This window comes from Myotis lucifugus, unplaced genomic scaffold (genome assembly GCF_000147115.1).
Source record: "Myotis lucifugus unplaced genomic scaffold, Myoluc2.0 scaffold_122, whole genome shotgun sequence".
NCBI classification, from domain to species: domain Eukaryota; kingdom Metazoa; phylum Chordata; class Mammalia; order Chiroptera; family Vespertilionidae; genus Myotis; species Myotis lucifugus.
In genome coordinates, this window is record NW_005871170.1 from 1,964,373 (window position 1) to 1,982,905 (window position 18,533).

Below are 18,533 nucleotides of genomic sequence, written 5' to 3' on the forward strand. Positions count from 1 at the left end.
GAAAAATGACCATCTCTTTTAGGAATGAATATCCATATGTCACTGGATTTCATGAACAATATTCAATAACTTAGGTCAATGGCAAGAGAAAAAAATTATATTAGTGATTAAGAAATTCAGACAGTTTTTTTTTTTACCACAAAGTGGACTAACATACTCTACGATGACCAAAGGTGATTTAACCATTTATATTCTTGCACAGTTAGTAATTTAGAAATTGGAACTGAGAGTACAATGAAGCCCACAGGGTAGGTCCCTGTATAAATTATTGATGGTCATATAAAAAATATTTTTAAAAGGCATTTTCCACTGTGCTTCCCAAGAAGACGGAGGTACTCAATATGTTCAACATGAGACCCATTAATCCACAAAATAGTTCATTTACCCTGAAAACATATCTGGGATGATAAAAATAAAGTTCCTGATGAAGCGGAGACTGTATCTGTGAGGGCAGCAACAACGAGTAATCTCTTGAGATTGAGTCTATCTGTTTATGATTTCTTTTCTGGGTCCTATGGCCTGCATGTAATCAGGAGGCTTTGAGGCTCAGAAATAAGAAGTAATAAGTCAGAGAGAGACACATGACATGTGATCTCACTTATATGTGGAATCTAATGAACAAAATAAACTGACAAAGTAGAAACAGAGGTATGGATACATGGAACAGACCGATAGCTTTCAGAAGGTATGGGGGTTGGGTGGCTGGATGAAAGAAGGTGAAGGAATTAGCCAAAAAACATGTACGCATAACACAACATGTATACATAGACAACATGGTGGTGATAGCTAAAGGGAAAGGGGGTGGGGCCTGGGTGGAGGTGGGCAAAGGGAGAAAAATGGGGACAGAAAGACTTTGCTTAGGGTGATGGGTGCACGATGCAGTGTACAGATGATGTTTCATTGAGTTGCACACTTGAAACTTGTAAGGTCACCCCAATAAATTCAATTAAAAAAAAGAAGCAATAAACTTTGTAAATTTTTCTGAGGGTTGCTGAGTTCAAGAAAAGTTTAAGCTTTTTGAGCAAAGCTAGGGTTGGGGCTGAACAAATGAACAAGTAAGTAAGGATTAAAGGAGCGAACAGACTGCAGAGTTGGAATGGGGGCCAGAACCTGCAAGCATGCTTATGAAGAGCAGCATGTTAATTTCATCTTTTATCACAAATAGTCAAGTCATTGGACAAACAGGGCTGGGCATTTCTTCCATCCTTATCTTAGCTTCCAGAGGAGCTGCTCCCGGATCTCAGAATTAGGCTCCCAGTTAAGCCTGAGAAACTTTTTATTATGGATATGGATATCCTTTTAATACTTGATGAAGGGTTTCTCCCCCGAATTTTCAGATAGGTACAAACTTTGGTTTCCAGTTTCAGAGGTTCACTTGAAATCTATTCAGAAATGCCAGGTTAAGATTTAAGTAAAGTGCTAATGATTATAATCAGCAAGAAACCCGGTGCCAACAGTCTGATCAAAAGATACACTGACATATCCCAAAAGCTCTATGTGGACGGAAGAAATAAAGCATTTTTCCTTTCCATTTCCTTGCTCAACATAAATCATCTAGCATTTCCTTCTATGCATCAAAGGGGGGAAATAGTTTGTATACAGCAACACAAAATCAGTTTGCATATTTTACTATTATTCTGGAAAGTATAAACCTTAAGGGGAAAAAATGAAAGACCCCATGCGAACCACTGACTTCAGTTTGGAAATGCTATATTGCTTTGATGAAACATAAGCACAGCAGGGACAGAGTTTGTTCTTATTTTAAAACTATGAGGCATTTTTTAGGTCTGCCAAGCCAAACATACTATTAATGATCATAAATTACCATGCAGCAAAAGTCCTTGACAGATATTATTGTCTTTTGCCCGATAAATTAATTTTGCTAAATATACACTTAGGTTACAGTATAAGGTCAATTAACTAGAAGTAAACATACAAAAATCAAGGCTAGTGAGAAACTGATTTGTTGTAGTTATTACAAGACTGCCCAACCAAAAACAGATGGAACATTTAAAATATCACTATTTATGGTTAACCTTATATAACACACACACACACACACACACACACACACACACACACACACAGTATAAATATACTTAATATAAATCTTGTAGAAAACTACTTCACGCTAAATAAAATATAGTATAATACTACTGTGAATGTTTTTAATATGTTTTTTTTTAACTTCAGAGAGAGGAAGGGAGAGGGAGAAAGCAACATCAAAGAAAGAAATATCAATCGGTTGCCTCCTGTACGCCCCCTACTGGGGATTGAGCCCACAACCGGGGCATGTATCCGGACCTGGCATCAAACCTGGATCACCAGGTGCATGGGACGATGCTCAACCAAATGAGCCACACCAGTTGGGGTCAATGCAAATATAAGTGTCAATATTTTTCAACCATATTTTACAGGGTAATATAAATTTAAAAATAAACAATTTGCTTTATTCATAATTTGAAATAAAAGTCCTTAATAACAAGCATTTGCGCTCCAGATTAAGCAACTTATTTCTGTGTACCTGGTTGTTCATTACACACTGAAGCTCTGACAAGATTTTAAGACATACAGGAATCTTAAAGGGAAATAACAGCTACTTTTAATTATTCAAACACAGGGAAAATCCGAATAGCTTAGAGAAATAAAATCCTCAGATACTTCCCATATGCCTTACTGGTCAACAGCTTCACTATCTTTTTCTTACTATCCAATCCATAAAACTAAAAGCAAGACAAGAAGCCTGGTTTTCGCTTCTCCTCCTTGACCATTCACTGCTGACTTTTCTGATGGAGATTACAGAAAGCAGTGAACACTAAGAAGCAGAGCAATGAAGAAGCTACGGGCCTAGATAACCTACAACTTTGATAATCATACAATGAACTCAGCTGCTCTAGGTAGTCTGAAAGATAATCTCTACCACTGATACTTTAGCAGAGCAAATAAATAAAACGCATTCCTTAGTCACAGAAGTGTGACTCAAAATTGAGAAACACTTATGACAACCATCCACAAATTCCTCCCAAACTAGATCTTCGGCACAGATATGAGGAAACGTCACTATAAAAGTATGCAGTCAAGAAATAGCTAAAGTTAGAGCTACCGTATCATTTAATATACATTTAGTAAGTGCACATTATCACAGGCACATTTTGAAATGTGGAGATGACCAAGACAGTCTCTCCCCAAGATGACCACAGTTTTGTTGAATGTACATGTAAGTAAGTGATCATGGCTCCCCATGAGGGGTGCAGCAGTGATATCTGGGACAGAGTGAAAAAGCAGGAAAGGAATCTGGGAGCATCTGGGAAGGCTTCACGGGAGAAAAGGTGTAATAGAAAGCATTTTAGAGACAGATGAGATTAGAAACAATTCAGCTGCTACCTATTTATGTAATTTGGCCAATTATTAAAGCTTTCTAAGACATGGCTTCTTAATCAACAAAATGAGGATAATAATATCTCTGCAGCTAGTTTATTATAAGAAGGGAAAGAGATATTGTGTGTAAAGCAATCAACATGGTTTCTTGATTATAATAAGCACTCAATATATTGTACTGATATTGTTGTTGTTGTTGTTGTTCAGTCTTGAAGAAAGTTACCAGTGAAGTCTGGTGCCCAGTTAGCAATAGCCATTGTATCACTGTCACTGGCCTCATCACACCTTGTTGGGTTCGCGTGTATTATGATCAGTCTGAATTAAACCTCAGCTATGTGCTACCTACAACTGGGAGGGGAAGACTAAGCAATGTCATTTCAAGAGTAGTCAAATTCACAAGCCATCTACTTTCTACAAGGTCAGAGATCATTGAAGAAAGTATGCCAGGGTTTTTACCTTAGTTATGTCATTAGGAAGGCAAACACACAGGGAAAATATCTCTTATGTGCCACTAAATGAAATTATATTAGCCTATACACATAATAGCAATTATTAGTATATCTGATTAACACATTATTACCAACTGTTAACATGTGGAATGAGAAAAAGTTGAAGTAAAACTTTCAGGAGTATAAAATGGCAAAAAAAAAACAACACAAAAAAACCACCACACACACACACACACACACACACACACACACACGCACACACACACGGCATCATCAGGGTACTAAAGGGAGGAGAGCTGAGATGTGATAGAAGAAACATCTTAAGGACCTGGATCATGCTAAAGAGCTTACCTTTAGCCTGTGGGTAATAGAGAGGCTTTAAGATGAGGCAAACTATTTTAATCTATTATTTTACCTACTAGAGGCCCTGTGCATGGATTCGTGCATTGGTGGGGTCCCTGGGCCTAGCCTGCGGGTATTGGGTGAAACCATCTCTCCTACATCCCCTGAGGGGTCCCTGTTTGCAAGAGGGTGCAGGCCAGGCAGAGAGACCCCACAGGTGCTTGGATCCAGGCCTCTAGTATGCATATAAGATCTTTGGTTAATCTCTTCCTGCCCTCCCCCCACCCCCTTCCCTCTGAGATTCATCAGTTTGTTCCATGTTTCCATGCCTGTGCACTGGGCCTCTGCTCCCTGGTGGTCAGTGTTCATCATAGCTACCGATCGAGAGGTCAAACAGTCTAACAGTTGCTTAGGCTTTTAGATATATAGATTGCTTCTACTTTATACCCAAATTTAATAAGTGTTACATAAGCTCATTATTATGTCTCTTCAATTCCAGGGAGTTTTTCATATTTGCTTGATATATCTCTTTGTCATCTATGTAGTCATTTAAAATGAATCCCATGTTGTTACACACAGTGATATGTTAACAATAGGTTTTGTAGATGTTCCTGACACTTGACTACTTGCCTGCCTGTTAGGGATTAAGAATTCTCTCTCCCTTCCATTTATTCACTACACATTTATTTAAGACCTACTATATAATATGCCACATATAATATTAGACTCTTGATAAAACCTTAAAAGTGCATCCTATAATATGCATATAACTATAGTATGCATTTTCTGTTCCTATAAAGATGTAACAATGTGTATTATCAACAGATCTATTTTTTCCACACTACTCTTAAAACGGTGATAGAAACTGGTATTTTTCTTTAAATGATTACACCTTTAAACTGTTCAATAAAAAAAAAAGTAAGCTGGTAAAAGGGTTTTAAAAACATCTCAAGAGTCAGGTGAGTGGGAAGGGAACAGAATGAAGCAGGAAAACAGCCCAGTGAAGTGCCCTATAATTAACGTCTGAGCATGAAGCATCTTCCAGAAACACCAATGTAATTCTCAAGGAAGCCTCCCTGTAAGGGCATTAAAGCACCAGTAGTTATTTCAAAAGTGGGTTTCTTCTTTCTTCCCTACAGGTCAACATAATCACCACCTGTCACTCACTGGTGTTATTTTTTTGTTTTGTTTTCATCTTGTCTCCTTTTTTTTTTCTTTTCTTATTGGTGAACTCTCTTCAGCGCTCTTTAGATAAGCCGGGTAATTTCTTTAGAGTGGTCTAAGCTTAGCAAGAGGAAAACGAGGAAATATAATGTATTGGCGGTGCAAGCCCAGGTTCATCAGGCTGGGCTCCCTTCCCTAACGTCCTTGCTCGATGGGAAGCCGGTGAAGCCTCTGGCGACTGGTGACCGGCCCCATCAGGTACAATGTGTCTGTGAACATGGAAAACTCTGGGCTCTTCCACTCTGAGGAGGAGAACACCAAGGTGGGGAGGTTTCCTCAAAGCTCTGACTTCCCATTGGTGGACACTGGGAAGTCAGCTTCGCTTGTTTCAGTTTCATTTGTCTCCTTTGGACAGCTTTCTCCCTAGGTGTGGCACACGGAACTGCTTATAAAGTACACAAGAATGGGTGGCTTTTTTTGGACAAACTCTCACCCTTGCAGCTCATTTACTTTGTCATCTTCTGTTGCCTCTTCTGGCCAGAATGTGAAGGCCTCACAATTTATTTTATGAAGAAGGCTCTTCTTTTGTTCTTTCGTTTATTCACTCATTTATTGATCCATTCCTGGGTGGGGTAGAACCAGAGATTGATACGACAAGGCCCTTGACCCAGGCAAATGACAACATAGGAGGAAAGGCCAACGTTATAAATATCTTACAGCAAGAATTTAAAAAGGGTAACGTCACGGCAATCAGAGCTGATCATTCTAACCACAGTCCGTGAATTAAACATCTGGTGTTTTTCCAGGTAAAATGTAAGGCTGTAGTTATCATCTTCTGTTGATTTTTAAGACACTCTCCTGAAGCATCTATCCAGAGGTCAACAACTAGCACTACTTTAGGTGCTGAGCTATAAATATGCTATCGGTTTCTGCAATCTTGCAATTAATTAAAGTGCTGGATTTACTCCAAGAGGTATTTGGTTAGTCATCTCAGAGCCAATAAACAATGTTCCCCCTGTGTTTACTCCTTACCTGAACTTCTCTGACGAGGTACTATGCTTCCCTTGATCCTTGACAAAAACTGTTTATTGACTATGTATTGGCAGGGCTTAATTCCCTTCCTTTCCACCACAGATCTAGCTCATGTCTTGGTTTTCATGAAGCATGTTTCATATCTACTGCAAACACAGCAAGACTGCAGTGGTCTCAGCATATTTGATTCTTACAGATAATTACTTGCTTTTTCAAGTGTTGAATCAAAGAGTTAAGTTAAAATTGACATGCCTGTGACTTATTTGAAAATAGCAAATTATATTTGCCCTACATTGTCCAAAGTACCAAAGTTAACGTATAAATTGCATACCTTTACTTAAAAATCTGGCTAGGAACATGTAAACAGCAAAACTGAAATTGCTAAATTTCTTCATGACAATTTATAATTAACAATCAGGTTGCTAGCAACTGTTTTCAGAATATCTAAAATCCGCTGTTGATATCAGAGAGGCTTTTCAGCAACAACCTTAACAAGTATAGGTCTCAAATCAAATCAACAGAAACAATCTTTGAATATTCATTTGCATTTATGCATTAAATTTCAGCAACTACACTAGCTTTTAAATTAGGGCAATGTTATTTTTCTGCATAAACTAACTGCAAAAATTAAAATATGATTAAAAATATGTGACTTGTGTTTATACTTTGCACATGACTTTCCAACAGCAATTATTAAATTTCTTATCCATAACTTTAGGCCTAATAGAATTATTTTATTCACTACATTAGTCATGGATCCTAGCATGTGCCTTTTCATTGAATGATTGCTTCCTGTCCGTATTAATTGCTCATGTATCGTGGCATTTGTCATCAGGAACCACAGCTACTTGTGCACACGTCGTTTTCTAGTTTGACAGTAAGCAACTTGAAGGGAGGCATCCTGGTCCATGAAGGTATAGAAATGAAACCAGGTATCTCACTTTATCACAACTCCCTTTTTCACAGTGATTACAAGAGAAGCAAATAGAAGACCACCAACTCCGTGTCTCTTTGATGCTACTCACCCCTAACTGTCTCCTGACAAAGGGATGAAATTCCTAACACCCTCAGACTTACAGTACAGTATCCGTACTGACAGGGCAAACGGTCGTAACATAGGCAATGTGGGTTCGCTGTTGGCTGCAAAATTAATGCAATGTATTAGCAGCCCTGAACTAGACAAGGGTTCTAAATGGAGGAATTGAGGCAAATTGAAAAAATGGAAAACTGAAGGGCTGCAAAAAAGAAACAAAGGCCTGTGACAAGTGCTGGAAAAGCCAGGCAACAGTAATTAACGGGGAGGAAGCAAAACAAGATGTGCAGACTGACAAAGAAGGGGACTTGACATTCTCAATTCATCCTTGGAAACGTGGGACCACACACACAAAAAATGAGAAAGTGGTTTTAAATGAAGCTCATGTGATAATGCCGAGGCTGCCACACTGTCTGGGTTGGTTTTTGTCGGTGTCGGCATGGAAATGGGGTGCTTTTCCTTACCTCCAGATGCTCTAAAATATAGGGCGGATTTGTCATGCCCAGCCTCAGCATTGCTCCCTCAGGAATCACTTCAACCAGCTTCCACAGCAGTGTGGGGAGATCAGTGCCAATATCTCTGCCATAAGCCCCTGTGTCTTCACTGGTCAACCATATCTCGCAAACACCCTCTGTGAATCAAAGGAGATAATGAACAAATCTGTTGCAGAGCTGTTTCCTTCATCATACAGCTGCTCACTCTTTTTAATGCACTATTTCTCAGCATTATTATGCAGGCAGTCTGGGTATTCAGTTGCAGGGGAAAAAAGCAGCTTATCCCATGGTAGCACTGGCTTATTAAGTTCATTTTATGAACACCGGAGAGTTACAACAATGCTGTAAATTATCAGCGCGTCCTATGGAGTGATTAACATTCACAGCCAATCAGTTCAACCCTGTTTCCTCCAAAGCACTTTGATCAAGACTAAGGCTGCAGTCCCATCACAGAGAAAACCTACTTTATTGAACAACAGAAGCCCCAGAACTGAACAGTCGCTCTACAGAATAGGTACTATCAGCAGTTACCTCACTAATCAGCCTGTCACCAACCCAAGGAAAAATGTCAAGTGTGGTTAAGGTTTAGCTCACAAATTATTAATTATGAGGCATCCATTTCTCCTGTAGTAACTATTCTAATTTGACTTCTTTAGTCAATTAAGAACAGAATGCAGGGCTTTGTTCAAAGAAGTTGGTTGCTGTATAAGTATTTGTGTCGGAAACCTGCTTACTGACAGTTTGCATCCTATTTCCCATCCATGGGACCTCAGGCAGGAAAATGTCTACATGTTTTGTTGCTGTTCTTGTTGTAAACAATCCTGACTTCAAATAACACAGCCTACATTAACTTCCTTCTAAAAATCGAAAGGAAATACTTTTGGATAACCTAGTATTAAATAAAATGAATAAAACAGAGTTAGCAAGAGTTCCCCAGGTTTGCATGGCACACAGAGTGCTTCTGAATGCACATTCAATTAAAGGATTAGCCTATTTGAAAAGGCCAAATGATTCACAAGTCTCAACAAACAATAAAATGGGCCTGTGAAATGTGTTCACGCTGAAGTGATTTGTTGCTTCTGAAGAACCTCAACACACGCACAAGGCACACAAAGAAAGACCACAGCCTCAACCAGAAGTATACGTTTCTGGAAAGAATCTTAAAATTATAATTTTAAATCGTTTTTGGTTGATGGAACAGAAGAGTTTCAAACATACATTAAATATTCCTAGCCAAGAGAGACAACAAATAAAACACATGGCTTTTATGTGAATGTAAACTGAAAACTAACAGAATATAGGAGCAAAAAGCAAAGAACTTCCCTTCCTTAATGTGTTCCACAGAGGGAGAAACATACATGAAGTTAAGATCTCCAATCACTAAGAGATGTAGTTATTAATCAAAAAACTAGCCAACCCACACAAAAACATGTTCCCTTTTCCCCACTTGTCTTTCTGAGACATGCACATCCTCACCCACACCTAAACAACACAGGAAATACAAGGATAGAAATAGGATTTTCGTTTCCTGAAATTAAAGAAACAACTATCACAGAAAACAGGATATAACAAAACATAAAAGCTCCATTTAAGAAGCTGTCGATGTTTGTAGTATTTGAAAAGCAGTGGTGTTATGAATATATGGGTTTTCTTAAATTAAATTAAATACATAGTTCCAGAAAGTAATACACCTTTGTTTCGTTTTACTCATATAATAAAGAAAATGTATCCTCAGAAGAAACAGTCTAACATGTGTATAGGTTCCCTGTGTAGTCTTATAATTTTATAAATATTCTTTGTCCATGGAGTAAATACTGTTCTATTTTTTTTAAAAAACGGATTGCAATTAATGGCAACATCTTTATTTTAATATTACATATGCATCAGACACTGGACTCATACAACCTTTTTTCTTTTAAATCTTATCACAAAATCCACTCCAGGAAAAGAGATGGCTAAGTAACAACATAAACAGATTTTAAAACACTCTGAAAGAGGTTATAAAAACAGGACATTATCCATGATTTTCCAGTTACTGGCATTTGAGCAACACAATATGAATATTTTAAAATGAACAGAATAATTTTAATTTATAATTTTTCCATCCAAATGGTTCCACGTTACGCCTTATGTAGAGCGAGCAAGTTCCTGGAACAGTGCCTTGCTGTTGCTAGATGAATATAGAAGGGGAAAAATCACTATGAATAGGAATGGAAATAACATCCAAGCAGAAACAGCAGCCAGCTCTCAAGCTGCATAGGTGGGGACCAATAGCCCCCTGGTGGGCTGAAACTTCAAATTAAATCACATAAAGAGGAAGCAGCTGTAACACTAAATCAGCAACAACAGGAATAATGGTCTTGATGTCTCCAAGATCAAGGCTGCTAAAGTGCTCTATATAATAGCAACCTGGCTTAAAACACAATGAAATGGGAGAACGTGTGCAAAATGTGAAACCCGTGGACTTAGGGAGAACTGTGCCTGGCCAATTCAATCCAAAAATTTGTCAAAGATGATTTTGCTCTTAATCAATGTGAGAGAGTACAGATTTTGTAAGGTTATATTTCAAGCATGAATGCTAATGAGAGCTGATCCCTCAAATACTTAGGATAGAGAGAGTCATTTCACACTAAAGGTGAAGCTAAATATGGAACCCCATCTGACATCCTTTTCCCTGGGAAGTCTTGTGATTACTCACAGGGCAAGCAGTTCCTGTCAGGTCAGCTTGCATATGAATTCACCAGGGAAACCGAAGGCTGGAGTCTGTAATCACTAATGGATATGGGGACACATGCATGCTTCTATCTGCACACTTAATTGGCTATACTGTGGACAGAAGTGCTTGCCTAAACAGCTTCATTCCTTAAGGACTTCAGTTATGAGCTCTATTCCTTTGCACATTCATTTCTTTATTCATCCATCAGACATTTATTAGGCCGTTACCTACTATGTGCCCTGCAGCAATTCCAGCTCATGACAGATATGGATTCATCATTAAACTTCTGTGATCTAAGATTGGCTGTTATCCAGGAGCTGGCAAGGGGACAGTGACAGACAACCTGGGGACTTCACATACATCACTAATGGAGATGGTGGAGGGGGGTGGGTATTGAAGAACACAGTCTTAGAAACCAAAATGAAGGGCGAGCTGGAAGTGGATATGACGTCAGCCCCAATGAGATAGGCCCCGTCTGCAATATAATGTGGACTTTGATTAATACATGTCAGAAAAACAAACACATGGAAATGAAAAAGAGAAGCAAGCAGGAAGAACTGAGATAAGAGAAGTGAATGCCCAGTAAAACCTCCCATGCCTGTAAAAATAAATATATGCAAAAAAAGAGAGAAAGTAATGGCTGGAAAAAGTGGGAGACAAAAATTAGCTTTTAAAGCATCCAAGGGGAAATTTTTACTTTTTCCTAAAATTGTTCATCTGCCTGCATTTTGTTCATTTTCCTTAAATTGTTCAGTCTCTGACTTCTAAGGAACCTTAGGTTCATCTGATCCTTTATCCTTTTGTTGCGTTAATTTTGGTAAAAGAAAAGCAAATACTATGAAGAAATGAAATGCATCTTGCAAGGTAAAAAACAACACAAAAAGCCTTTAAAAAGTTTACTTATTAGGATCAGTTATCATTTTACCCATGAATTTACTGATCAGCCTAGAGTTGAAACACATAGCCATTTCCCCCCGAACAGAGAGCAACCTCAACAGCTGGATTCTGATCTTTGCTCCATAGTAATTTGAGATGACAGAGGATGGAAAAGTAGGAGACATAAAATACAATTTTCTCAACAAAATAGTCTCACAACAAAGAAAATCCTTTTTAAAAAATCAAGCTTTGCCAAAACTCAATTTCAAAAGATCATGATTCACTATAATTTTCCTGTGTATGAGCTTCATTGTAATAAATTATAATACTGGTAAAGACTGATTTCATCTGGTCCAAGGAGTGATATTTCTCTAGTAGCTCTTGCTCTATCATGGGGGAAAAGTTCTACCATAATAAGTTGCTTCAAATGTTTCATCATGAGTAGAGTCTAAAAATAAAGATTACAAAAATATGAAAACTGTAAATTATGATTAATAGGATCAATCATTAAAGAACACTAGATGGCAAGAAAATTACATCAACTAAACATAATTAAAGAAAAACACCCCCAAATCTGTTAAACCTTTCTTCCTCAGAAGATGTGTTGCCCCTTCTCCTGTCTTTTGCTCTGCCCGCCTCCCTGCCCTCCCTTTTCTCCTCTCAATTCCACCTACTATTCCTTCTCCACCACCCCAGTCCAGTCTTTATGCTCCATTTTCTTCAAAGGTCAATAAGGAATATAAATTAAACATACATTATGTTATATTTATGCCTGTGCATTAAATTTTCAGCTCTTAATTCCTGATGCTTTTTTTAAAGGGTCACAGTGCATATTAACTAGATTTTTATAGGCTCATTCTTCTTAAAAATAATCTTAGAAAATTCAGAAATAAATATGACCCTCTGTTTAAACACTTCAAAGGTCATGAAAATTTATTCAATGGAGATGTTTCAAAGTAATAATATCTATTTATAGGTAGCTTCTAGTTTTTAGCTTATTTATTTAATAGCAAATTAGACAATGGTCCCTTCTAATCCTATTACTAGACATCAAGAGTTTTATGTTTTCCTGTCAGATAAAAGAGGATTTAAATGACAATTTAATTAAAGATTGCCTCTTATGAGGACCAACTAAGGCTATCTTATACATATATAACAATGACATATCATTGATAAAACCCAATTAATAGGCCACCATATGAGATAATTATTCATTACCTAATTCTTCAATTATATCATGTTTACACTATTTTTACAATTTGAAAGAATTATTAGTGACCCGAAGTATTTTTTTCTCTAATGTTTTCTTTTGAACAATGTTGAATTTAGAGGAAAGTTTCAAGAGTCCAACATGAATAGCCATCACTCCTTCACTCGGACTCATGTATAGCATTTTGGCACATTTGTGAGCACTCAATCTCTCCACACCCACAAGCACATGGTATTTTGTATGTTCTTCCCCCCTGAACCCTTTGAGAATTAGTTGTAGACATGATAGCACTTTAAATCTAAATAAATCAGTGCATATATCTTCGAAGATTAAGAACATTCTCACCCATAATAACAATATAATTACTGTTCTTGACTATCTTTGAACAACACTTTCACTGTAGTCAGACTGACTCAATTTTATTTCCTTGTGCAATTCACTTAGGCAATGAGGAAATAATCCTGTTAGGCAATGAGAAAATGAATTTTCTTTAGACAATATGGAAATGCAGCTTGAATGTTGCAAGGTGTGTCCCATGGTTTCCTTTAACTTCTGCACAAGATGAATGTAGAAGTTACCCTACAGGACTAGCTGGAGAGCACAGCAAATGAACACAAGTCTCTTTTTATTTAGAAGTAAGACTTCCCAATTACAGATAAATTCAGAAAGAGCAATCACTCATAAAATAATTAAACTTTAAAATTATCCTTTTTATTGCTTTAATAACAAGAGTTAACAAAGAGACAGAATTTCCAGAGCATCTGACATCTGTGATTATAGTGATACAAAGAAACAAACTTGTTGGCATAATTGATAATGTTGTAACTAAACAAAAACAACCTGTTTAAATTATTTCTTTTGAAAGGTCATAATTAGGAAGAATATTGTTTATTTCCATGCTTCTACAAGAATTTGGAAATAGTGGAAAACAAAACAAACATCACAAAAGGAAGACACACTTTCTGGAAACAAGGCGTCTGATTCTCCAGCGTCCAAAATCTGCAACAAGCCTCAATGAGGCAGATTATCCTGAACACCACAGTGTGTTGGTTCCATACATGGGAGAAATACAGACAACGGCGTCTATGAATGGGCCCTCTGATGTTTCAGCAGGATGCGGGAAGAGATGATATTTTGTCTTTTAAAAAATCACAAGTTCAACTTCCAACAGACCCAGCATTACAGATACAAAAGGACGTAGGAAGAAGAAAAAAGAAAATAGCTGGAAACTTGCAGCGCAGTGCCTTTTCCTCAGAAAAGATAAATATTGTTGATCATGGCAATTATAGTAATTTATCTAGGTTCCAAGACTAACTTAGAGAGATATAGAATAGTTTAGAGGGTAAAGAAGCAAAGGATTTTGCATTGTTTGAGCCACTGAACTCAACTACAGAATAAAGAACAAACAGAACTTAAATATTAAAAGAACACATTACTTTAATTAATGACGAACACTTTATGATCCTAAAGATCTTTCTCAAAAGTGAACTCCACAAAACCTACAGTCAAATATGACCTGAAAATCTTAGTTCCAATTAGGGAAATTTAACTTTGAACATAAAACTTGTAAATAATTATTGCAAGTATTTAAACAGCAAATACAGTTTTCAACTTTTACATTATATTCTCACGTTCAGTTGGAAGGTGCATCATAGATATAGTTTAGTTGTTCTAATACAAAGAAAACATCATTCATTCATTTGTTATTACTTTGTGCCAGTATTTGTTATTACTTTGTGCCAGATATGTTCTAGGTCTTGGAGACAAAGTGTCAGCTCTCGTGAAATTTATTCAAGTTAGAGAGACAATAAAGTAAGATAAATAATATAGATCAAGTAAAAATAAGTGCTAATAAAATTTTTTAAAGCGGGATAAAAGGAATGAGTAATAAAGTGGTTGAGAAAGGACACCGCTATTTTTGACACATTATAATCGAGGAAGACTCGCAACAGCATGACACCTGAATGAAACAAGGTAGTAAGCCACAAAGATCAGTATGAGGAGGAAGAGCGCTGGAAGCAGAGGAAATATAAGTACAAAGATGCAGCATGAGCGTGATTATAGTTCCCACGAAACCACAAAGAGGTCATTGTGGTTGGGATGAGGTGAGCAAGAGGTGAAAAAGAATTATAAGATGGGAGCCAGTGGTGACAAAAGTTGTTGCAAGAGGGCAGAGCTTTATGAGAACAAGAATTACATGTTGACAACCTAGTCACTGTCATATGTGATGCATATGTAATATGTATATTATATTTACTAGTGAAAGCTCTCAAAACTCCATGTTTTAAGATACTCTCATGCTTAAGCTCAAGAATATTTAATACAGTTTTAGAATCCTCAAAGCACTACATTTGGTATATAAGAAGGAACAGAAAAAGAAATAACAGAGCATAAAATTGTCCAGTCTTTCTAAAAGAAATTCATTTCTTTCACTCTTTTTTGAAGGGGAATATATTACAATTGACTAAAATGAGTGAAACAAGACTAACAAATTGAAGTAGAAACAAGTAAAAGAAATCCGAGACCATTAAACATTTATGCTTTCTAGTTGGTAGCACCTATAGGGAACTGAAGTGGTACCAGTCTTTTATACCTCCTCCTTTTACTTCTTCCTTTTTTCCACCCAACAGAAATTAAGTTCTATTCTTGGGCCCCAACTTCTCACTTAGCATCAATTAAGTTGACATCCAAAAAACTAACATTTGCAACAAACTCAAAGAGTCTTCGAAGAGGTTGAACCACTGCTATAACTTCTGAAGGAAGGACAAATAGGAATAAGTAAGATAGAATCCTCTTATGAAGCAGGAAGAGGAAATAAAAAGTCATTAAAGTTCATTGAAGAAAAAAGTATCTCACCCTCAAGGATCTACTACGCACACACCAATTGACTATAATAATAGAGAGAATAATTCAGATCAGTTTTACTCCTTTTAACTACTATAATTGGCAACTGACCCAAAAGTAGGTTAGTTAAAATAGTCTTGTAGGGATAACCTGTGCCCTTTAAAAGTTTGGAAGTCTTATGAAGATGGTAGTTGTGCCTTGACAAAAATTAGAATAATCAGAATAGAAAGTTCTGATACATACCTTAGATATCAATAATTTAATAATCAGCTCCTTCTTCAATTTAAAATTTCTGTGAACAAAGCACTACAAACATTTGTAGGTTGTATTAATAAAAGGTGATTTTAATATTGATTACAATAGAATAACATATTCCAATAACCAACTCTGTAACTTGATTACCCAGCTATGGTAATCAAAATTATATGTACCAATAGGTTTGTTTCTGAGGAGGAATGTGTAATATCCAGTAAAAATTATGGACTCTGGCCATGTTAATGACAACACAAAATTTTAATTAAAAGGAAATATTGTGAGGACTTCCATTTCTGCATACAAAGGATTAACTGTTACAGAAATTGCCTTAATGCTGTAAACAACTAGAAAATTTGACTAAATATATATGAAGCCATGAGACAGGAATAACAGGCAGTGCAGGGCTGTGATTTTTTAGAGAAGCAAACAAGGTGAGTCCTATGATTGCCCATCTTACTACCTGGAGGCATTTTCTAAGGCCACAGTGCAGAAGAGAGGAACCAAACAGAGCCTGATGATCTTGCTAAGTTGAGGAGATAGAGATTGTAGTACAAAAAGCTATAATTTACAGCATTAAATATTTAAGAGGCAAAAGTTGCACAGAGATGAGCAGAGTGTTCCACCCATTTTTAGTTGAGTACTATCTGGGCATGCATAAGAGGAAACTAAATCCCATGGCTGATGAAAGAATCACAGGAAAGTAGTGGACCAAACAATTCCTAAAAGTCATACAGGACCAAGAGTTTGTGTTTCTTCAAGACAAGAGAAAGACGGAGAATACATGAGTCATTAGATAGAGTCCTTAGGAGTGTATATGCCTTAGTGGTGGAGGAAAATTCATGTTAAACTAGAAGCTGCTCTGAACATACACTAACAGATCTTACTAGAAAGCCTCAAAAAAATCAAACTAATTTCAAATAACTCTATAACAGAACAAAGTCTAAAACTCTTTAAAGGAACATAACAAAATCCAATGTTCAACAAGATAAAATGCAAAATGCCTGCCATCCAAACAAAACTTCACAGGCATTCAGACAAGAAAGAAAATATTGACTATGGTTATGATCAGGAGAAAATTCAATCAGTCGGAACAGAGTCATAAGTGACAGAAATGATGAAATTAGCAGAAAAGGATATCAAAAGAGGTATTGTAAATGTGGTCCATGTGTTCATAAAATATGAAAGTGATGAGAAAAGAAATAGATGTTTGAAAAAAGACACCATTCAGAAGATAAAATTAAAGACCCAGTAATAGAAATTATCCAAAATGAAGCAAAGAAAGAAAGAACACTGAGAATAAGAATGAACAGAGAATAATATCAAGCCAACCAACACATGCTTTAGATTCCCTAAAATAATGGTTGAATTTTCCAAATTTGACAAAAACTATAAACCATAAATTCAAGAAAATCAAACTCAGTAGAAGAAACAAAAATAAAACCACATCCAAACACATTATAAACAAATGGCTTTTTTTAAAAAAAGCAATAAAGAGAAAATTTTAAAAGCAATTGGGGTGGAGAAGACATTGTACACAGGCACAAAGATAAGAATAACAGAAACTTCTTGTGAGAAACTATGCAAACCAGAATGGAATGGAGAGACATCCTGAAAACACTGAAAAACTGTCCTAGAATTTTGTATTCCATGAAAATAGGAAAATAGCTATTCAATTTGAGGGAAAAATAAAAAAGTGAGACAAACAAAACTGAGAGAATTTCTTACTGACAGATCACTACTGTAAATAATAAGGAAGAAAAGTCTTTAAATACAAGAAAACGTATTCTAGATGGGGGAAGGGTGGAAGCACTAGATGATACAAAAAGGGAAGAGCAAGACCAGAAATGTTAAATGTGTGGGTATATATAAATCTCTTTAAAATATATTACCTATTTTAGGCAAAAACCAACAACAATAACAATATACTTCGGGGTCTACAATTTATTCAAAAAATTGACAATAGTATAAAGAATATGAGGAAGGAGGAAATGAAAGTATACAACTATAAGATTAAGTTACTTTTATTTGAAGGTGGGTTGTAATAAGTTAAGCATGTATATTTAAACCCCAGAGCAACTATGAATGCATGCATGAATGAATGAATCAATCAATCAATAAAACAGAGAGGTATAGCTAACAAGGCAATAGTGAAGACAAAATGGAATCACAATACTCAATCTGGAAGAAGGCAGAAAAAGAGGAGAGAATAAGCAATGAAATGCTGGGAATTATAATGAATCGCTAACTCTAGAGCAGACAGGAAGTGGAATAGAATCATAGAGGTTTCAACATTATCTTTAATTCTTTTTTTATTAAAAAAAAGTCTGAATTAAATGTGATAAAATATTAGGGCTTAATACAGTTGGTAAATTTTTTAAATGATGCTGGTTTCTATAGATTTTTATATTTTGAAAACATACTTTAAAATTTGAATGACAATTAATAATTCCTGTAATTAAATAAATATTGGTAAAGTCTCTCTTTTTTATTTTAGAAAGAAGCTAAATCAACCAATGAAGTCTGTGTGTTTTAAAATAAGTGGTTCTTGCCCTGCTGGTGTGGCTCAGTGGTTGAGCATTGACCTACAGACCAGGAGGTCACGATTTGATTCCCAGTCAGGGCACATGCCTGGGTGGTAGGCTTGATTCCCAGCAGGGGCCGTGCAGGAGGTAGCCAATCAATAATTATTTCTCATCATTGATGTTTCTGTCTTTCTCTCCCTCTCCCTTCCTCTCTGAAA

General features: G+C 36.4%; 1 protein-coding gene across 4 annotated transcripts in view; it reads right to left on the minus strand.

The window, feature by feature from the left end:
* Nucleotides 1-18,533, minus strand: part of CDKAL1 (CDK5 regulatory subunit associated protein 1 like 1) — a 628,254-nt gene that overhangs the window by 250,027 nt on the left and 359,694 nt on the right. For all 4 annotated transcript variants that reach the window (XM_006093745.3, XM_006093747.3, XM_023758088.1 and 1 more), the window contains one exon: nt 7,863-8,029. In XM_006093745.3, the coding sequence (XP_006093807.1) occupies nt 7,863-8,029 (167 nt within the window). The remainder of the gene's footprint in view (nt 1-7,862; nt 8,030-18,533) is intronic.